The sequence below is a fragment of the Eleutherodactylus coqui genome, chromosome 2 (genome assembly GCF_035609145.1).
Source record: "Eleutherodactylus coqui strain aEleCoq1 chromosome 2, aEleCoq1.hap1, whole genome shotgun sequence".
Taxonomy (NCBI): Eukaryota; Metazoa; Chordata; class Amphibia; order Anura; family Eleutherodactylidae; genus Eleutherodactylus; species Eleutherodactylus coqui.
The window spans coordinates 234,548,451-234,571,944 of record NC_089838.1 but is presented as its reverse complement, the minus strand read 5'-3'; the positions used below and the strand labels follow the sequence as shown (position 1 = coordinate 234,571,944).

General features: G+C 43.2%; 1 protein-coding gene across 1 annotated transcript in view; it reads left to right on the top strand.

The window, feature by feature from the left end:
• SECISBP2L (SECIS binding protein 2 like) overlaps positions 1-23,494 on the top strand; it is a 49,305-nt gene that overhangs the window by 7,621 nt on the left and 18,190 nt on the right. Inside the window, exons 2-11 of the mRNA XM_066592620.1 lie at positions 8,493-8,671; positions 12,502-12,826; positions 15,610-15,748; positions 15,856-16,085; positions 16,307-16,331; positions 17,618-17,733; positions 18,688-18,822; positions 19,118-19,198; positions 20,360-20,527; positions 21,195-21,336. Of these exons, the coding sequence (XP_066448717.1) occupies positions 8,493-8,671; positions 12,502-12,826; positions 15,610-15,748; positions 15,856-16,085; positions 16,307-16,331; positions 17,618-17,733; positions 18,688-18,822; positions 19,118-19,198; positions 20,360-20,527; positions 21,195-21,336 (1,540 nt within the window). The remainder of the gene's footprint in view (positions 1-8,492; positions 8,672-12,501; positions 12,827-15,609; positions 15,749-15,855; positions 16,086-16,306; positions 16,332-17,617; positions 17,734-18,687; positions 18,823-19,117; positions 19,199-20,359; positions 20,528-21,194; positions 21,337-23,494) is intronic.

Genomic DNA, 23,494 nt, shown 5'->3' with positions numbered 1-23,494 from the left:
AGACCGCACAGCGCAAGCACGTCTAAAAACGCCAGAAGACAGCGAAATTAGACGGAGCCATGGAGACGGGGACGCCAGCAACGGAGCAGGTAAGTGAATAACTTCTGTATGGCTCATATTTGATGCACGATGTACATTACAAAGTGCATTAATATGGCCATACAGAAGTGTATACCCCCACTTGCTGCCACGAGACAACCCCTTTAAGTGTGTAAATGACTGCTCACGCTGTACGCAGAAGACAATCGGGACAACTATCTTCTGCATACAGCTGTTGTCTTCTCGGAGCGCTCAGCTGGTATACAGCTGAGCGCTCCGAGCAGGGTATGCAGAACACAGGCAACCCCGTAGTGATTTTCAGGGTTCAACGAATGGCAGCGCGATGCCTGTGATTGGCTGAGCAGTGACCAATCACAGGCAGCGCTCAGCTGTCATTCATTGAATTGCTGAGCGCTGTCTGTGATTGGCTGAGCGCAGCCAATACAGCTCTTTCAGCAGGCAGGGATTTTAACCCTTTCCAATCCACTGACGTCTGAAGACATTATGATTTAAGGCTGTACAGCTCTGATGTTGGAAGACATCCGTTGGGGTTCTCTTACTGTATATTGGCAGCCTCTCTGCTGTCAGAGCCTGTCCAATGTGTCACCACATGCAGTACTGGCTTTAGCCAGCAGATAGCGACGTTGTATAACAGAAAAAGAGTAAGCCCCCTAGGAAAACCAGGATACAAATTGGATTGGAAAGGGTTAAATCTCTGCCTGATAAAAGAATTTCAGAGCAGTGCAGGGAGAAGACCCGGCTACAAGCGGCTGAGCCCCCACATATATTATAATTGTTTTTGCTCTTGTTTTATTTTTTACATCAGCTAGGGATGACTTTCAGGGAAGGGCTTCTATTTAAAGCCCTTACCTGAAAATTACTGCGGGGGTGCCGGCATGATATACTCTGGCTATGTTCACGAAGCGCTCAGCTGGTATACAGCTGTGTGGGGTATGCAGAACATAGCTGGAGCGTTGTCTTCTTCATACTCTGGCTGTGTTCTCCAAGCGGGATGCCAGCTAAAAACAATAGTATCAGCGGTATCCCGCTGAGAACTCAGTGCGCGGCACTGATAAGGCTCATTGTTCTCTTTCAGCACGCTGAAAGACAACAATGAATGACTCGTTAACGAAAACTGCACGATGTCCGTGCAGTTAGACTCAACGATTCTCACTCAAAAGACGGTTTTGAGCGAGAATTGTTGGGTCTAAATGGGGCTTTAGATGTTTATATACAATCCTTGCATTTTAGCCTATTAAAGGGTTTTTTCTCTTAAACACCCATCACCTATCCAAGTGAATGGAGCACTATCACCACACTTCTATGGAACTGACAGAGTGCTGTCCTCTACTGTCTATATACACAATGAATGCAGACTACTGCTTTAGTTACACAGAAGGCTTGGGGACCACCATTGTTCTGTTCTCTGGAGTCCCAGTTTTCTGACTCCCGCATGCATTTATTTTTTGGACAGGTGATAAATGTTGTTTAACTTAAACGGAGAAACCGTGGAGGGTAAGAGGCATGAGTGCTTTGCTCTCTGCAGAGCTCTTGGGTTGGAATCGTAGTTTCGTTTGCATCACTTCGGGAATGCAGGGATCCTCCGCCGTGGCTGTCACAGCTGCAGCAGAGGATCGCGGAGTTCTTCCATTGTTTTCAATGGATCTGATGCTGTTGCTGCCCTGCCCCATTGAAAACAATGGGGCTGCAATGTGAGATCTCGCAGCTAGATAGAACATGCTGTGATTTGTTTCCTGCATCACGGAGCCATGTGGAGAAACCTCACTAATGTGTATAAAACGGGTTCATATTTGTGCTTCTCACAATGCACAAATCTCATGTGACATGTATGTATTATTCACGCCAGTGTGAAGGCAGCCTTACTCTATGGATTTTCTCTGCAGCGTGTAGGTCAGATTTGCTGAAAGCTCAGCCACAAATCCCAATGCTGTTGTAAAATGTTGTGGGTTTTTCATAGCATTATTGCCGCGTGTGATTCCTGCCGCTGAAAGCCTGCATAGGGTTGCGTTAACAAACGCAATCCTATGCAGACGGCTGCGGTTTGGCCGCGTAAAATCTCGCGCGGCAAACAAACCGCGGCTTGATCTATTTCTGTGTGGGGCTCTGCGAGCCCCGCACAGAAACATCACTCACCCGCCGCATGCGCCGGCTGCCCGGCAAGCTGGCACATCAAAGAGCTGGACCCACGGGCGCGGGTGAGTACGCGCCGCTCTCTGCAGGCGCTCGGGTCGCGTCTCGCGGCGAGAATCCTCGCAGCCGGATCTGACTCGCCCGTCTGCTGACGGCCTTAGAAATATGGTGGTTTCTCCAATAAGATGATAAAAAAGTCAAGTGATCTTACGACACTGGCAAAATGACACTTTTTTTAACCCCTTTTACATGGATTAAATGAAGTTGCATAGATTTTGGTTTAGAGACCGAACCTTAAATGATGCACAATTCCATTTTGTATAGAGCCCTAAATGAAACTTCATGTTCCATTTACTTCTCAGTTTTTCCCTCTGTGTTTCCTGATACAGAAAGGTTATGACTTCTTCTCAGATGCATAAGACCCCGTTGTTTCCTTTTCCTTATCTTTTATTATTTTCTTCTTCGTAAACTGTTGTTCTTCCCTTCTATTATTCATACTTTTTGCCCCGATGACTCAGTTCTAGAGTTCCTGGTGACAGAAATATATTCCCATTGATGGAGTCATGTTTTATGTGAACAGCATGTTTCCAGAGCTATAAAAACAGCCAAATACACTAACAATATAATGTATTCTTAGAATAAACAATAGAACACATTAGACAAGAGCCCAGGAGGTTGATCATGGATTAGTAAGAGGGATGTGTTCTCCAGTGGAGTTGCAGTATGTCTCCAGCAAAGACGACTATGGAACGGAAAATGGTGGTTTATGGGTTAATCTCTATGCAGAATAATAAGTGGAACTTCCACCACGAATCGTTCGCTTCTCGTTCGTCGTTCAGTTTCAGCAGGCATAAAAGTCATCGCTGGCTCATTCGCTTATCGTTGGGATTAAACAGCGCTCGCTCAGTTGTATGCAGACCTGAGGAGAGGGGTGATTGTTTGTCAGGGCCCATGAACCACAAAAAGCTCAGTTCATGGGCTTTTTGTGGTTCATGGGCCTTTAACCCTTTCCAATCCACTGTCTGACCTGTGAAGACATTATGATTTAAGGCTGTACAGCTCTGATGTTGGTAGATATCCGTCGGGGTTCTCTTACTGTATATTACCAGCCTCTCTGCTGTCGGAGCCTATCCAACCTGTCGCCTCATGCACTACTGCCTTTAGCCAGCAGATAGCGCAGTTGTGTAACAGCAGGAAAAGAGTAAGCCCCCTAGGAAAACCTGGATACAAATTGGACTGGAAAGGGTTAACGTGACCAAGGTGATCACATACTTCCACACACATACGCACGGCTTTGTTCGCCCATCTGAGCAAATAACCAGTCATTCACTTCTGGTTCAATTTAGGCCGGCTGTCCACGGGCGATGCAGTATCCCGCGACGACGCTCCGCCGCGGGAGCCGCTGCCGGGAGCAGGAGCCACAGCCGAATCTCTGCCGGTCAGCCCTATCTAATACATAGGCTGACCGCGGAGAATCGGGACAATTCGCAGCATGTTGCGAATTGCCCGCCGCGAGCAGAGAATCGCAATGATTCTCTGCTCATGGACAGATGTCGGTGCTTTCCATAGGAATGCTTGGTTTACCGCCGGCGAATAAACTGCCGTGGACAGGGGGCCTTAAACACTACCAAAAGAGCGAAACGGCGAGAAATGTAAACGATTCTCGTTATATGTAACAGTTATCGTTTGAAAGCAAACAAGTCGTTTGCTCATCCAAACAATAAATTGGCTTGTCTAAAAGGAGCGGTACTTTACAGACTTTCAGAGAGGGCAGATTGTTGGTGCCCATCTATCGGTCAGCAGGACCGCCGGTTTACTTTGTGTATACACAGATACTTCTCTATAGTCATAAGCTTAAATCCTGGGCTGTGATGACCTGAAATGTGGTTCAGTCCAACAAATCCTCTTTTACGGTTTGCCACCATTTGATGTATTTTATGCCGTCACCCTATCTGTCTGCTTGCCACAGTCAAGCATGGTGGTAAATTTGTCATGCTTTCAGTAGGACCCATGACCTTAAAAGGGAGAGTGACCATCAGGGATTATACTGGCATTTTGACCAATCGGGTCCACCCAGTGGTGCTGATATTGTTATCTGATGGAAATGTGATTTTCCAGGATGATGGTTTCAGCAGCGTGGAGATCACGCTCAGCATCTTCCCTGGCCAGCACCGTCACCAAAACCAAACATCAAGTCACTCTGGTCTGTTTTGGAAATGAGTGCGAACATGTTATTGTCACCAACCTCTCTACCTGGGCTTGAACAGTAATTGCATGACAAGTGGTCTAAGGCTGGGTTCATACAGGGCGGATTCCCGTCGGAAATCTCGCGGTTTGGCCGCAGAAAAAAACGCAAGATTTCCGCCGGGAGAACCGCCGCGGTTTAAGCCGCGGCGGCTTTGAAGCGGCTCGGCCGCATGCTTTTCCGTTGCGGCCGGCGCTCCCATAGAAGAGAGCGCGGCTGCGACGTAAATAAACAAAAAAGGAAAGGTAAACAGACCTGCTCATTTTCTGGAAACCGCAGCCGCGGTTTCGACCGGATTTACCGCAGCGGATTAGCCATCCCGTGTGGACAAGGTTTCTGAGAAATCTCATCCACATGGCTGGCTAATCCCGAGATTAGCAGCCGCGGGCGGTTTTGCTGCAGGCGGATCTGCTGCGGCAAAACCGCGGCAAATCCGCCCTGTGTGAACCCAGCCTAATATTTCATTAGACACCGTTCAGCATTGTATGAGTCCTTTCACAACCAAATGTAGGTGGGTCAAGTGAAGATTGTTCCCCTAGGACAGGAGTCCCCAACTCCAGTCCTCAGGGACCACCATCGGGTCATGTTTTCAGGATATCCTATAGTTAGAACACCTGGGGCAATGTCTGAGGCACCGACAATAATTACATCACCTGTGCAACACGGAGGAAATCCAGAAAACATGACCTGTTGGGGTCCTTGAGGACTGGAGTTGGGGAACACTGCCTAGGACATACATTTCATTTGACATATATGTATCGTATCTTTGGCTCTATAAGATGCACTTTTCTTACACTCCCCAAAGTGGGGGAAAAGGTCAGTACGTCTTATAGAGCAAACGTGCCGTTTGTTCGCGCGATCGTGAACTCTGCCTGGTGAGTTCAAAATATTTTTTCCCGTATTTTCTGCCTCTAAAACTGGGGTGTGTCTTATCGTCAGGTGCGTCTTATAGAGCGAAAAATACGGTAACCATTTATAAACCCAATCATAACCCTGAGCCCAACCAACAGCGAACATTCTTACTATAAATCCAAAGAGTGCACAAAAAGGAGTTTACCAGCGCTCTTGTGGGACTGCCCAGGTAATACTGTCCAGAGAACTCATGTATAAAAGTTCAATAGAGGCAATAAAAAGACTTTGCCAAGAAATGCGATCACATAAATCCTGCAGGAGCGCTGGTAAACTCCTTTTTGTGCACTAGTCTTTGGATTTATAGTAAGAATGTTCGCTGTTGGTTACACGGTACCATGCTATTTTTTGCTAATACATCATCAATATGATAGCGCTGAGACCGTACAGCTACTCAGAAAGGTCTACATAGCTGTCAGTGAACAATTGGTTAGAATTCTGTAAAATATCGTTACCCTGTTTGACATTGAAGTCTTCCATTATAATTTCTCTAGTCTTCTGTCCCATTGAAGGAAGTCTGGTCACCAGCATTTTACATTGTCAACTAATCCTGCCCATAGGTGGGTAATGTGACTAGAAGCAGGAACGTATCCCTCTTTTTCTGCCAGTGCTTCCTTGACCCCACAATTGCAAATTTTCAGTGGTGCACACTCCATGCAGATTAGTAGCGGACCTTCCGATGCGCAGTCTGCTCCCGGGAACTGGTTTGGGCTTTCTCCTCAGTGTTTCTTCTAAACCCCATCCGTTGCTTGATGATTGATATCTCTGACCTGCAGATGCTGTGTGCTCCTCAAGCTGGACTTGGCACATGCAGTGACTTCACACTAGTCTGTGGAACATATGACGTCTCCATCTCAGAGCTGAAGACGTCAGTCAGCAAGCATGGGGTGTAGATGCAACACTAGAGGGAGAGCCTGAACAAGTTCAAGGGAGCAAACTGCCCATCAGATGGTCTGCTGCTAATGTGTACCGCCGAGAAACAGATTTGGTGGTCGTGGAAGGACTAACAAAAAAGAGGGGTTTGTTGCTGCGTCTATTCATATTGCAAAATGTTGGTGACAGACTTCCTTTAGGGTAATTCGATGTAGCAGAAATGGTGTGGAATTTCTGCTGCAGAAAATCCACACCAAAAACTGCATCAAATTCTGCACCGTTGGTGCGGATTTTAGTGTAGATCTGTAGCAGATGTCGCCTCATTTATTGAAATCTGATGCAAATCTGCACCACAGTCTGTCTAAGGCCTCATGCCCACGACCAATGCGGAGTACGGCCGTAGGAGTTCTGCGATTCAAGACAAAAAGGGCCAGCAAGTGATCGCGGATTTCCACGGTCTCCATTCCTTGATATCCATGGAGCCTTACCGCTGCGGAATTCCGCGGTAAAATAGACCATGACGCGTTTGTCTCTTGTTTTTTTTCCCGCTTGCAGAAATCCACGTTAGAAATCTGCATGTGTGCGTAGTCAGGCAGAAAGATATTAGCTTCTATAGAACCTTGCCACTGTGGAATTCACGCGCGGATTTCCGCTGAAGGAAACGCGGTGCAAATCCGTCGGTGGGCGTTTATACTAAATCTGCCCCCTTTCTGCAGCGTGTGAATGTACCTTTAAACAGGTTATAAACATGCTCATAATTTGCACACATTATCTCCAGCACTTGGTGTACAGTCAATAGATGACTGTCCTGGCACGTGTTATTTATACCCAGGGCAAGCTTAGAATAGCTATTTTTATCCTTTAATGGATTACAGTGATGTCACAGAGTTAATCCTGGTAATAGAAATAAAAGTAGGTGTGTGCATGTATGCTAATGGATTATACCTGTCTCTAAGCTGCTCCCACCAAGATGCCTGTTGTGTTCTCTGTATGTAGAGCCCAGCACGGCGTGAGGCTACAAATGTTACATAATGTTCAGTATAAATCAGTAACTTTGTAATTAATAAGTAGCTGTAACATATAGAAGAAGCAGCACACGGACTGCTTAGGCAGGGTTCACACGGGGCGTATTCCCGTCGGAAATCTCGCGGTTTGGCCGCAGCAAAAAATGCGATATTTCCGCCGGGAGAACCGCGGCGGCTTTGAAGCGGCCCGGCCGCTCGCTCTTTCTCTGCGGCCGGCGCTCCCATAGAGGAGAGCGCGGCCGCAGCGGAATGAAAAAAAGAATGGACATGCTGCATATTTTGAAACCGCGGTTTCAGCCAGATTTACCGCAGCGGATTAGCTGTCCCGTGTGGACGAGGTTTCTGAGAAACCTCGTCCACATGGCTGGCTAATCCCGAGATTAGCGGCCGCGGGCGGATCTGCTGCGGCAAAACCGCGGCAAATCCGCCCTGTGTGAACCCAGCCTTACAGCTTTTTGGGGCAGTTATTTGGTTCGGATATGGAGATGATGCATAATATACTGTTAGACCGTTTGTATATTGTAGAAGGGAAATTGAATGCATTGTGCAGTATGCTCAAACATGTGAACCCAGGGGCGTAACTATAGGGGATGCGGTGGCACCCGGGCCCAGGAGCCTTAGGGGGCCCATAAGGCCTCTCTTCTCCATATAGGGAGCCCAGTACTATGAATAAAGCATTATAGGTGGGGGCCCTTTTACAGAGTTTGCATTTGGGCCCAGAAGCTTCAAACTACGCCTCTGTGTGAACCCCAAATTGCAGGACAATTGAAGCCCAGTCATGTTCTGACAAAAACCGCTTCCACATTGCTCAAAACGCCAGTTTTAAAGGAAAATTATTAGAAACCCGCCCTCTTGCAGTCATGTTCATAGTAGAGTCTTCTAAAAATATTGAATATGTTCAAGGTCCTATATGTTCAGTGTTGTAAACTGCTGCGGAAAATGTTTGGCGCTGTGTAACGATTATAAGACTGTTGAACTTTTTGGCATATATCCACTAACAGAAAGCTGTCATCACATTTACATTCCCAACTGCAAAAACACATGTTGATTAATCCCACCGAACTTTACTGTTATTTTACTCGCATACATCAAGGAGCAGGTTTTATGCCTTTCTTCCTCCCTGACCTCTGGTAACTAGGGAAGTCACTTCCTATTTCCTAGCTGATAAAGCAGAATGTGCTTATTTTATTTTCAGTTCTGAGATGGAGTAGAATTTTTTGGTTTTTAACTTTTTTAAATAATATTTTCAGAATGGAAAGCTGTCGGCTGAGGTTGAGCCATTCGTTCCTCAGAAGAAAGGGACTGAGGCCATCACAATCCCAATGTCTCTTCCTGGCGACGGTGGAAACGTTGGCGGACTGGAACCTACCCCCATTCCAAGCTATCTTATAACCTGCTACCCCTTTGTACAGGAAAACCAGTCTAATAGGTAATTCGTATTCTTCACTGAGAAACTGTATGCAAATGCTTGTCTGCCATTGCGATAGATGGAAGCTACAAGTCTCTGGCGCATGTCACCTGAAGTACTCTTATCTCTTCAGTGAACTTTGCTTTTTGGTCTGTGTAAATATTATACCGCTATACTTCAGTTTAGATTTGTTAATGTTTGCTTAGTCATAGTAACATTACAGGAGTGTCCTTTCCGGGCTCGGAATGCTGTTCTTTAACAAGACGACATAAAGAGGTGAACCACATATTGGAGGAGTTGCAAGCCCCCTACTTTCATTGTCGTTGCATCACATGATATAGGGAAGGGCTTCTCAATGGTTCGAAGTCAAATAATTGACGCTTATTTAACCTACAACTGAGTACCTACCTACCCCCCATCCCCATACCCAAGGATGTGATCAGTTATAGGTGTGGCCAAAATAAAACGAATCACAAAATAAACAGATCCTTTGCAATGTTGCACTATTAAAAAACGCGTCTAAATGGGCAGCCATCGTACACTGTTGGTGCACTATTCGCTCATCGTTGACTTTCAGCAAGCTAAAAGTCAGCAATGAGCCTCATCAGTGTTGAGTTCTCAGCGGTATACCAGCTGATAGCGTTCTTCCAGCTGGTATCCCGCATGGAGCTCTCGGCGATAACTCCCAGAACAAAGCAGCTCCTGCTGTTCTCGGCGCTATCAGCTCATGTTTGCATATACAAAGCAGCTGCTGTTTTTGGAACTATCAGCAGTGTCCCACTAAGCCTGCATTTAACTCTTAAGTAGCTAATTAGCTACTTAAAAGTTTATGCAAAGATGATCGTTCAAAACTATCACTTGAACTGTTGTTTGAGCGATCATCTTTCAGTGTAGATGCACCTTTAAAAGGGAGAATTAGTTTTTGAAGATAAAGCGGATGCAGGCACATGAGCTACAAGTTTTATCCACAGAGGGAATCCAGTCAGTATGAAAAGTCTACACACCCCTGTTAAAATGCCAGGTTTTTGTCATGCTAAAAAATTTAGCAAGGATGAATAATTTCAAATTCATTTCCATCTTCCATGTGACCCGTTATCTCTACAATCCCATTGCAAAGTAACATAGTATGTTAGGCTGAGTAAAAAACGATGTCCATCTAGTTCAGCCTGGTAACTGAAATCTTTTAGGGTGAAAAAAGTTTAAAAAGAAAACTAAAATATGTTGTATAAACATACACACCCTGAGGGCTTATTCAGGCGACCGTATATCGGCTGGGTATTCACGCCGGCCGATATACAGCGTCCCTCTCTGCAGGGGGAGGAGGCTGGAAAAGCCTGGAGCGGTGCTCTGAGCTCCAGCACCCTCTCTGCCTCCTCTCCACCCCCTCTCTCCCCTCTCTGCACTATTTCCAATGAGAGGAGGTGAGACGGGGGCGGAGCTAAGTTTTTTTGGGTTTTTTTGGTGTGAATTAGCTCTGCCCATGTCCCGCCTCCACTCATTGCAAATAGCGCAGAGGGGTGGAGAGGGGGCGTGAGCTCAGTGCACTGCTCCCAGCTCTTCCAGCCTTCTCCCTCCGCAGAGAGGGACGCCGTATATCAGCCGGCGTGGATACGCGGCCGATATACGGTCGTCTGAATAAGCCCTAACACTAATACTTTGCACCCTTTGACTTTATGACAGCATTCAGTCTTTTTGGGGTAGATATCTATCAGCATGGCACATCTTGACTTGGCAATCTTTGCCCACTCTTCCTTGCAAGAGCACTCCAAATCTTTCAGTTTGCGAGGTCATCTCATGTAGCGCCCTCTTCTGTTAAACCCACAGATTTTCAATGAGGTTCAGGTCTGGCTGAGCCATTCTAAAACTTTGCTCTCCTTCTGGTGAAGCCATTCTTGTGTTGACTTGGATGTCTGCTGTGGGTCGTTGTACTGAATGGTGAAATTCCTCTTCAGCTTTTTAACAGAAGCCTGAAGGTTTTGTGCCAAAATGGACTGATATTTGAAATGGCTCATAATTTTCTTCACCTTGACTAAAGCCCTAGTTCCAGCAGCAGGAAAACAGCCCCAAAGCAGAATGCTGCCTCCACCATCTTCACTGCTGGTATGGTGGTCTTTTGGTGATGCGCAGTGTTGGCTTTGTGCAAAACATACTTTTTGGAATTTGTGGCCAAAACGTTTAACCTCTGTCCCATCAGATCACAGCAATTTAACAGGGATGTGTAGACTTTATATCCACGGTACATAAAATATTCTCCTTCTGTTACCATATTGTATTGGTCGGGCAGGTGGCCATTTGATGTAGACCCCCAAACTGACTAAACCACCTGATAGAGGGACATGTCGCCCACCCATGAATTAAATTAGCAGATCTCTTAACCCTTTAACGCTATAGCATGTACAGTTACGTCCTGCAGCGTCGGGGTATGTATGAAGGGAAACCGGGCATGATCTCTCTTCATACAACTTGGGCATTAGCTGTTTCTTACAGCCGACACCTGCTGGCAATAGCACCGATAAACCACACGGCTCAGCAGAGCTGTTAACCTTTAAGCATGCAGAAAGGCCCCAGGGCTGTCATGGCAAAATGCCTATCAAGCAATGCCCGTGGGGTGGCTTGATAGAATGCCTTCCCGATCTCAGTATGATGTAATGTTACGGCATTACGTTATACTGCAGGAGTGATCAAAGCATTGCAAATTGTTGTCCCCTCTGAAGACTAAGAAAAAAAAAAAGTAAAAATAAGATTAATAAAGTTTTACTAATTATTAAAAGAAAAACTTGTGCAATATTTAGAATAAAGGAATCTATGTAATAAAGCAAAAATACATATTTGGCATCGCTGTGTCCATAAAAATCTGATCTATCAAAGTAACGCATTTTTACCCCACGCAATGAACGTCATCAGAAAAAAATAAAGAACACCAGAAATGCGCTTTTTTGGGCTCCAAGAAAAAATGCGTTGAAAAGTGATCAAAATGTATTCCAAAATGGTACCAACACAAACTACAGGACGTCCCGCAAAAAATGAGCCCTTGCACAACTATTACGACTGAAAAATATAAAGTGTTATGGCTGTCCCTAGATGGCGGCAGAAAATAATAAAAAAATGTAAATATCCTTGGGGGGAAAAACGTTTTGGTATCGTAGTAATCGTTCTGACCCATAGAATAACGTTATGTAATTTTTTTTGCGGTTTGTGCGCTGTAGAATGGCAGATAGCAGAATTTTTTATTTTATTTTACTCCACTTAGAATTTTTTTGGGGGGAGGGGGTCGTGGGGGAGAACCATGTCCTTAAGGGCTTAATAACAAGCACGTCCCCCAGCCTCATTAAGACCAGAAAGCCACCCCACCTAATACCTGTCCAAAAGTTTCAAAACCTAAACCTCTACACCCCCTTAACCCACTCCCACTCCCGAAGCAAATATCAAACTCTGGACATTTATTACCTACCTTAAATGTGCATGGGAAATCCACAGCATCCTGACCCCATGCTGCCTCTGGCCGTCACATCCCAGCTGTGAGTGATGGAATGTGGAGGTGACCAGGATTCGCTGTGCTCCCATTCCTTTTTTTACCTTTTATTGTTATTTAATTAAACCGGCAGTGGGTAGTAAGTAATAAAACGATCATGTGCTTCCACAGATTTAACCTCTGTTTTGCAAACCTCTGTATTATTTATCTTGTCTTTTTTTCCCTCCCTGTTCTTTCCTTTCTCCTCCTGCAGTTTTCCCCACAGTTACAGTGAATCTTGTCTTATGCCTAAAATCAAAATTTGTGAACATTGATCTTTCTATAATTGTTCAAAATCAATGCAAACCTAAGAATCTTTGTCCTGTTTTTGTTGTTGTAGACAATTTCCCCTGTATATAAATGATATAAGATGGCAACAGTCGAGCTCAAATCCTCCAGGACCTTACCTTGCTTATCCCATCGTACCTGCCCAACCACCTGTGTCCACGGAGTACATGTACTACCAGCTAATGCCAGCGCCATGTGCTCAAGTAATGGGATTCTACCATCCTTTTCCTACTTCTTACACGACGCCCCTTCAAGCAAGCAACACCATCAATGCAATTTCTATTGATTGCAATGACCGTACAAACCCACAATCACAAGTTAATGTGTTACCCAGCCAGAGAAACAGAAATACCACTAGGCCACCTATTGTCCACAAGGTAGGTATAGAATTCTTCCCTAACAGAAATGTTGAACTGCATTGTATTGTACTTTATTAGTGATAAGTACTTGGACATGTAAGGAAGCATACCAAAGAACAGGGGGAATTAACTAGTTATCCACAACACAGACTTTTGTCCTATGTGTATCTTTAATGTCAGAAGACAATAATAAATATACCAGTCTGTGTGAACAGAGCTCAAGCTATATATTGAATACTTCAGTATTACAATATATATTGATTTTCAGGGCTTAATATCTCCCTGTTAGGGCAGTAGTATGCAGTCCTAAGCTCTCGCTCACGACCTGAAGGTTGCAAGTTCAATCCCTGTTGGTTTAGGTAGCCGGTTCAAGGCTTCCGAGGTCGGTAAAATGAGTACTCAGCTTGGGGTAATAAATAAATTTACTTGAAAGCGCTGCTAAATAAGTCGGCCAAATACCATGTCCCTTAATTCCATAGAAGCCTTCGGCATGAGTGTGTCTCGTCCCCCAAATGACTGTTTAGATGGTGCGGTCAGTGTTCTAGATAATGGCCATGATCAGAGCTAGCTCTGATTGTGGCGGCTGTTGGAGGCTGTCAGATATAGCTGATAACTTCTGGGTATGAAGTGGACTTTGCTCTTGAGCCCTTTACATACACCCTTCAAGGCCGCAGCATGTAAATTTGATGCAGTCAGGAAGATGTTGATGCAGTTAACATGCAACTGTTTTGTTCATAATCTAATCGCTGTTAAGTAAATAGAAAGTGTAGGAGGGTGTCTGATACTGTGCCATTTCCTCATTGCTGGTGTGAAAGTTTACAGGAACACTCTATTGTTTTGGTGATTCAACTAAATTGGAAGACTGAGTAAGGCTGCTTGTCCACGGGCGTTGCGAATCTCCTCCGCGGTATACTGCCGCCTGGGAGCAGGAGTCGGCAGACAGATCTCCACTGTCAACCTATCTGACAGGCTGACGGTGGAGAATCGCGGTAAATTCACAGCATGCTGTGAATTGCCGCCTACGAGTGGAGAATTGCAGTGATTCTCTGCTCATGGACAGGGGGGAAGCACACTCCATATCAACGCTATGGAGAGCTTTCACTGCGTTCCCTGTGGCCAGATTATTGCCGCAGGGAACGCAATGAAATCCCGCCTGTGGACAGGCAGTCTAAGGCCTTTCTCTTACATAGATGCCTTCTTACAGTGTTTTAAACGCCCGCTAAAAATGCTGCACTAAGCCTCCATTTATTTCACCTCTCAGACAAATGTTTTAGCGCATCATTTATTTTTTCAGCGTTGCAGCGTGTTTTTGACGCTCTACATCAGCAATTGAAATTAATGGGGTGTGTTAAAAATGCTGTAAACCCCTGTGTATAGCGTTTGACGGCACTTTTAATGCTGCTTACTATGCAACCAGGAGGGGGGGAAATGGTGACGACCCCAGCTTGCTTTGCCTGCGTTGTTACTGCACACAATATGCAGCGCAAATCCTCAGAAAACGCTGCATTAAAAAAAGTGTTGTTTTTTTTTGGTTTTTTTTTTTAACAAACTTTTGTATGAGTGGCTTTACAAAAAGCTAGAAGTGGCCTGTGTTGAACATGACCTGTCGCTGCAGCTCCTATCCGCCCTTGTTTGCTCAAGCTTGATGTCTGACCCCCAAATTCATTAGAGCTTTTTCTTCCATGTTTCATCCATAGCAGAATTGGTGTCCTTGGACTTAAACTGAATATGGCAGAAATAAAGAATCCTGAACATTGTTTAAAACTGATCTAATAAACTTCAGAAAAATGATTACGGTCGGTAATAAAATGCAAAGGCGTATATGACCTTGCACATTAGATGAACATCGACAGGACTGACCAGCTATCTAATATGTATGCCACCGAACTCCCTCAGTGGCAGATGTTCAGTGGGGGGGCAGGCATGTCCGATTTCAACATGCCCCATCCATTTGTTCAGAAGGGATCCAAGCCATCACCAGGGTTGGTGACAGCGGCTTGTTCCCCTCTCCTGACTAACAATATGCAAACGTGGCCAAATCAGGTGTATATGGGGAGGTCAAGAGCGCGATCTGTAGGCTGAACGGTCAGTCTAAAGTATATGGCCATCGGAGTTGTACCGGAATTACAGATTATTCCCTATCCACAGGATAGGGAATAACTTGCAGATTGGGGCCCCACCCATCCTTTAAACAGGGATCCCGTGTCCCAATGTACTTGGCACTGCGGAATGCCTCTCTCATCCGTAGTTACATCACACTGAATGAAGTACTGGCCGAGCATGAATGGACGGCACTCCATTCATTTCATTGAAATATCCGATCACTTGCTGCTTGGCTATCTCCAGCAGTTCCATTGAAAATGAATGGAGCAGCTGCACATATGCTCGACGAGCGCTCCATTCAATGTACTGTTGCTGTATGGCATCAATGTGCGTCGCCTGTTTGTAGATTAACACCGACGGCACACGGTCCTAGCTCCATAGTGTGCGCCTAGATGTAACCGGACTACCATCCTAAATTAAAATGTCCCATTGCCTCTAGAAGGGTAGAATAGCACAGCCTGCTGTACTATACTACAGGTTTGTTGATTGCTTTTTGTTAAAACTGGTTGACATCTTGTATGTTTTCTTTTGTTTTTTGTTATATGCTCTGATTAGTCATTTTAATGAGTGTTTGTTAAATATTTTGTAATACGGAGCTTAAACAGTGAATATTTGTTACATAGCATTTTTGGTATATTTGTCGGTTTTAGAAAAAAATTGAATTAAATTAAAATAATAAAACGGTTTACAATTTGCAGCAGCCGCAGCAACTAATGCCACAGATAAAATGCAAGAGACCACCTATGAAAAGTGTGGCCGTACAGAAGGAAACCTGTGCAGCAGGCCCAGACGCTCGCTCCAAAATTGTTCTGTTGGTGGACGCCTGTCAGCAAACGGGTAACTTTTTTAATTAATTTTTTTTATATATACTGCTGAGATATTCTAGCTGGTATTTCACGATTTTGAATGGTTTCTTCTTTTCTTCCTCCTTTTTTTTTTTTCAGATTTTCCAAATGAAATAGCCAACAAGTCACTCTCTGAAAGTATGGGTTCAATTCCATGGAAAACAAAAGCAAGACGGAGGCGGTCGTCTCACCCTGCCGCAGAGTCATCCAGTGAACAGGGCGCAAGTGAAGCAGATATTGACAGTGACAGCGGCTACTGCAGTCCAAAGCACTGCCAAGCCGCTGCAATGTGTTCCAGGCACACAGACTGTACAGCCTCTGCTGTCAATGTAGGTCTCATAGCATATCTCATGTTTGCTCTTTATCTATTTAACTGCAATAAAATGACCGAGGCTTGTTTCTATTTTACATATTATTTGCATATTGACGTCTATATACTTTTAAGGTTATGAAGGCAAAAACGTGTAAACCTATACAGCCGTAAGGCACTCATGCAATCGGATACAAAATATTACTTGTTTTTAGTTTGTAATTCTTTTTTGTCTTGCAGGTTGCAGAGCCAACTCTTTGTACAGGTAATACTACACTTACTGATTTCATATAAGCTTATACAGTTGTTGGGAGTGAAAATTGTAGAAGTTAGATTAAGGCCGTTCTTACATGGCCGGGTAGAATTTACAGATTCCACGAGCCTTTGATCCGCGGTAATACATGCATCAATCAAATGCATTGGATTACAGTTATGTTCACGATAGCGGGTCAGAATTGTGTGATCCGCTTGCGGAAAATAGAATGCAGCATTCAATTTTACCACGGATATCCACAACACACAGCCCATTGTTCTCTATGATCATGAATATACCCGCAGCCCATACGCAGTGTAATTGTGTATGGGCTGCGGGTATCCGTTTCATCACTAAGCAACGGTGGGAGAAATATGAACAAAAATGTATATTGCGCATGACAGTCCGCGTAAATACACTGTCATGCATAGTATGTTATGCAGCTGTATGCAGGGTCAATGCCGGGCTCACAGCTGGAATCCACATACAGCCATGTGAACAGTCTTACTTTTTCTTCTCCTCATTTACATATTGAGTCTACAGACATTTGTCATATATTAGTAAGTCAGTAGCTAGGTAACAGGTGAAGTTTGGTAATTGTATATTTACTTACAAGGAGAGAGGAATTTTTCTCTTTTTTTTTTTTCTCTTTTTTTTTCAAATGGTGGGTGGCCATTTTACAAAAGTGACAACAAGAAGTGCAGCCATATTGTTTGTCACTTTTAAGTTGGTTTCTTGTTAACATGGTCAAAATGATTATCTAGTTCAAAGGTAACAAACCAGTATGGCTGCTTTTCCTGCTTTTTTTAAAAAACTGGTCACCACATGCACATGGCCATTGAAAAAAGATTCATTAAACTGACATAAAAAATAGAAACCAAACGGAGACTTTTCCATTCAGCGCTCACCCATTGACTAGAATATACATTAAGAAAAAAACACCAAAGTGTCCTTTCTATTTGGATCTTCGCTTTTGTCACGGAAATAATAGTGCAGCAGTCTGCGTTATTTCAGTTTAGAAAATGAAACTCAAATGGAATATATGCAAACTGAGCTGAACTGAAACGCTTGAGATCCTGTTGAAGTCAACAGCTAAACTGAAAACTTAAGTGCAGATGTGGGCAAACCCCAAGAAAATCTATTCAATGATTGCTGTAATATATAACTGTATTGTATTTTGGCTGGAAATCCCTTAAAACTTTGATCACTTCCAGTCTAATAACTTGTGTAAGCTAGGCTCAATATAGGAAGATGATTGACTATTATCATCTTTTCTTCTTTTTTTTTTTTCTTAAAAGCTGGAGGAAGTTGGGCCAATGTAGCTTCCCAGGCTACTCAGAAAAGACCTTGGAGTGAAAAAAATCAAGCTTTCACAAGAGGTGGAAGACAGGCTGAGTTGCGTAGTAATTCTCAGGTAACGGACTCTTACTTCATGTCAATGCACTCTTTACCTCCTGAGCTCTATGTATGTCATAGGCCACATTTTTTACATTTAATATATATCATACCTTATGTGTTCATGACTTCATAAATGACAGAATTCTGCCCAATAGAAAAGCATGTTATAAGATAGTATATTAAGATTATAAAAGAACAAAGAAAATAACTTCTAGGTATTCTTCCTTCACTTCTCCTTATGAGTCTCAGTTGCTCAGAGCAGAACTAACAAGATAACAGGAATCCTTCACCCAAAATGTACCGGACAGTGCATTTTTCTAAAGGCTGGGTCCTTTTTTTTTTTTTTTTTTTTTTAAAACTTGGTAGAATCAAACTGAATACTACTGTTATGGCTGTCAATAACAATTGTAGTAAAAACAAAATTAAAGTCTAACTGCAGCCAACTAGAAAACCCCACTGTAATGCAAAAAAGTATGGAGCAGAATAACCTAGAGAAAATTGTTAGTGTGAACAGCTAGAAGTAAGGAATGTGGGCTGCAATCAGAGGCTTAAGATTGTACTGTATATTCAAGTTATACACCTCCTTTAATTTTTTTTTTGTGGGTCAACTAAAGAGGTTGTTGAAGACGACTATGAACCAGATCTGTGAGTGCCTTTACTTTGGCAGACTTGTCCTTGCATAACTACCATGTGATACTATATTCTGGCCAGTCACAACTCCCCCGGCAAAACGCACTGTTTTCCGGGGTGCTGAGAGCAGCTTCAGGATGATCAGCTGACCACCTTGGGGTCGTATTTTTAAAGGGGTTGTTTCAAGTGAGATAAACAAAACACATTAATTTCCTTTTTTTTTCATTTTCCCTTAGAGAGATGATTGAGACCTTATCATGAGTTGTGCTTTTTCCATTCAACCCCAGTCTGTTGCATAAAAGTACATTTTGAAGGCCTATTTCTTGTGTTCTTACTGTAGCTTGGATACCGTATGAGAGGGCAGAGCACTTCATCTGAAAGAAGACAGAATATTCAGAGGAAGCAGGATACTAAAACTGGGACCACAACGCAAATGAGTGGATCTGATCAAAGCCATGAACAGCTGTACTTTGAGGTAGAGTATTCTGACAGCCTTTCCCCCTGTGTTCCTATATGATCTAATAGGGTTATAACAGGGCAGAATGATCTTATTTATAATATCCAGTGACATCCTGGTGGTCAGCAAATGTTGCATACTTGGCTTAGGAAAGGCTGTTCCTACGGTCACTAGACATCTCTCCCTTATGGTCTCCCCTTCTGCTGATTTTCTGTAGGTTGTGTTCTAAGAATTGTAGGTTAAAACACAGCCTTATAGTTTAATCTGCACTTACTGTATTTTTTGTACTTTACCTACTGTATATTTCTTTTAGGATGAAGATGAGTTTCCAGAATTAAATAGCAGCTCTGCGACTTCAAGAAATGAAACACAACCAAAGACGGCAGCAAAAGTGGTGGGTGGAAGTTTATATTCTAGGGCTTATGCACGTGAATGTATATTTGGTCCGTGTGCTGTCCATGTATTTCTCAGACCGCAAATGGACGCATTATAGCAAATTGGGCTCTACAAATGGGTTTGGTTTTTTTTGCATGCAAATCAATGGTCTGCATAAAGAAAAATCGCAAAATGACTTATTCTGGTCTGTATCATGGATTTGAATCAGACATGCAGTATCCGCTGTCTGCGGGTCTTGCACACGTGCGTTTGTATCCTGTGCGGTGCAAGTTGCATCCGAGAATGCCGAGCACAACTTGCATACATCTGCGTCCATGAGCCCTTAGTGTTCTTCCTGTGCTAGACTTCCTATCAGTTAGGGCCCCCAGTATAGTTGCAGGGAGCCCCCATTGGAGAGGTGGTGGCCTCATGTGTGCAGTTTGTCATGTTGATATTGCTAGAACTTGCATAATTGGAGATTGACAGCACTCAGCAATTCCCATATATTTCCTTTTTATTTTTTATTTATTTATTTATTGTTTTACTATTCAGGAGCTTTATTGCTCAATTCTCATATAATCAGCATTCCTTAAACTGGCTTCTTTCACAGCTTCCCAATGCCTTATGTACAAAGTAAATTCAGCAAGAAGCATTATGTGGCTTTAGGTAAAGGCCTAATAAAGATTATAAATGCACACCAGGCTTTGTTTGCCGTGAGCATTCATATAGAAAATAGCTGGTCGTATACACCTTCACACAGGATGTGGTGAATTTGTCTAAAGGGGTTTTCCAGGTAAACCCCACAGATGATCCATTCTTGGGACAGACTACCAACCACCACAGGTGGGATCTGCCGCCAAGGACACCGGCTGACTGAATGCCGTGACACACGGGCATGGAGCAGAAGCCACTAACCAGAATTATGCAGTTGCTAGCACCTGTAATTTTAGGCGCAGCCCACTGATTTTAATGTGAGCCATGCCTACAACCACAAGTATCTGCCACCACATGCATGTATTTGGTATGATGTAAAAAAATTTTACCGGGGGGTGGGATTTGAACAGTTTTAAATTAATATGTTTTAATGTAGTACTAATCCATCAATATATACAGGCACCTCATTTTAGGTTTATTGACCCTCCTTTTTTTTTTATGTTTTGTCTTTTATTATTATTTGCAGTTGGATGATTTGCCTGAAAATTCTCCAATTAACATTGTTCAGACTCCAATCCCTATTACAACTTCCGTACCAAAACGTGCAAAAAGTCAAAAGAAGAAAGCTCTTGCTGCTGCTTTGGCTACTGCCCAAGAATATTCTGAAATAAGCATGGAACAGAAGAAGCTCCAGGTTTGTCAGTCATTCCATTCCAGCTCACTAACCAAACTCAGGCATCTGGATTTAGAGTACGTGCTTGCTTAGGCAAAGCTTGAAAGCTAGGTAAATTGAAGGAAAAGCCAGCTCATCCCAGCCAAAACTTTATTTTTCTTAGTTTTAAAAAAAATGTTTGAATTGCAACCACAGCGCAAAAAGCTCTGCTGCATTTTTGGTTCGGTCCTGCGCCCTTAGTCATAAATGTCAGTCATTCCTTCCCATTAAAAATTTCACTTTAAGGGCTCATTTGCTAGACCTCATTACCGTACGACTCTTGTATAGATATGTAATACAACACCCATAGAAACCTATGGTTATATGACGTACTTCATACAGGGCAGGAAAAAAATGCAATTTTCTTTCTTGAGAATTGAATATGGTATTCATGAACAAAAACAAGAAAAAAAAGTGCATGTTCCGATGCCAAATGACAAATATCTTCTTTTAGAAGTAATTCCTTTAGGGGAAAATATGGTGCCATAGGGAGGCACCATAGAGAAGCACTTGGAATGCTCTGGCTCTAAAATGACCAGTAAGGACTGGCATATACAGGCTAATTGTTGTAATATTGCGCCAATTCTCTTGTGATGCTGTTTTATGCAAGTGAGTAATTCAACTTTTACTGCATGCATTTGATTTACAGGAAGCCTTATCTAAAGCATCTGGTAAGAAAAGCAAGACTCCAGTACAGCTAGACTTAGGAGACATGTTAGCAGAACTGGAAAGACAGCAGCAAGCAATGAAAGCTCGGCAGATTACCAACACCAGACCTTTATCATACACAGGTAATTATCTTCCATATTGAATTTCTCCATGTGGACTTGGATATTATTAGGATACTTCCCTTTGAACGTTCATTTTTACTGATATGTAATTTAACTTTTACTTTTTTTTTTTATGCTCCAAGTCACACTGCCCCCTGGGACTAAAAAGAAAAATATAATGGTATCTAAATGGATTACTTCCACCAGACCACTACAATTGTAAAACCTTCAGGAACCTATTTTCCGCAGTACGGGTGCCTGTCCACGGGCTGGTTTGAATTGCATTCCCCACGGCGCCCGTGGACAGGCAGCCTAAAGCATTTGTGATACTAGCAGTTTATACACAAGTTAGTTGCAAAGTCTCCTACATCTTATTGTGCGGGTCCCACTTGTGCAGCCACAACAGCTCTGACCTATTGAAGCATTGACTTTCCAAGACCTCTGAAGGTGTTCTGTGGTATGTGGCACCAAGACAATAACAGCAACTTATGCAATGTATTGAGTGAGGATTCATGGCAAATCTACAACACAATCCACATGTAACACTTGCAGATTTTGCCACGGAAAAGTCAGCTCTGCTCCTTAAAGGGAATCAATCGACAGGTTCATGTGGCATGAACCTGAGATAGGGATGCAGCATGAACCTGATTACAGAATCACTTCAAGGAGAAGAACTGACTTTCCCATGGCAAAATCTGCAAGTGTAAATGTGGATCTTGTTATAGATTTGCCACGAATCGCACCCTATGTATTGCATACGTTTTAAAGTGTGTGATTAAAAAAAAATATATACAGAAAGAGGTGACCTGCTGCAGATTTCAAAATCCAGGTCGATTTCTGTACGGAAGAGTTTGAGCGTAGAGATACGATTTGTTAAAACAGTATTATGTTTTTTATCTTACAGTGCAGACAATCTGCAGCTCATACGCAACTTTTGCAGGAGGCATAACTAAGACATCTAGTGTATATTTCACCATGTTAGGAGCTAGCAGAGAGCTGTGTTTATGTAAAATGACTGATACCCAATCATCATTGATTTTAATAATGCAGAAGCTATATTAGATGACACAAATGACTACTTTATTGGAAACAACTTGTGTATTTCAACAAGACTTTACATCAGCCGGAGCTTAACATGGATTAGATAGAGGCTTGTAAGGCGATCTGCTTTGTACTGCTGATCCAGCTTTTACCACCCCCGATAGATAATTTTTCTTGAGGACATTTGTATTGGCTATACTTTTGAAATGCTGCATTACATGCCAGCAAATCAAATCTAGATTAGTATCCTGAGTCTGCCAGTAATGGCCTCTGTTTCATAGGGGAGGGTCTCAAGTATGGGATTTCTTCTGAATGCTCCCAGGTCTGCCATTGCAGATTGTCTATCCAACTGTGGCGTGAGTTGATTGCCTGTCAGATCGCGGTATAATGTAATATTATGGTATTACATCATACGGCAAGAGTAATCAAACAATCGCAAGTTCATGTCCCCTATGGGGAGTAAAAAATAAATGTAAAAATCCTGTTGAAAATATTATTAATTTTAAAAAGAGATGGGGGGGGGGGGGGGGGGTAATAAAGGTTTAAAAAAACCACAAAACTTTTCCCATAATTATAATCTAAATTTTAAAAGTTATTTGGTATGCATCCATAAAAGTCCAATCTATCAAAGTAATGCATTATTTACTCTGCATGTTGAACGCAGTCAGAAAAAAAAATAGTATCAGATGCGTGCTTTGGTCACTTGATCTCCAAGAAAAAAATGTAATAATAAGCAATTAAAAAGTCAAATGTATTCCAAAATGGTACCAATAGAAACTACAGGAAATCCCACATAAAATGAGCCCTCGTAGAACTATGTAGACTAGAGATGAGCGAACGTACTCGTCCGAGCTTGATACTCGTTCGAGTATTAGCGTGTTCGAGATGCTCGTTACTCGAGATGAGTACCACGCGATATTCGAGTTACTTTCACTTTCATCTCTGAGACGTTAGCGCGCTTTTCTGGCCAATAGAAAGACAGGGAAGTCATTACAACTTCCCCCTGCGACATTCAAGCCCTATACCACCCCCCCTGCAGTGAGTGGCTGGCGAGATCAGGTGTCACCTGAGTATATAAATCGGCCCCTCCCGCGGCTCGCCACAGATGCATTCTGACAGAGATCAGGGAAAGTGCTGC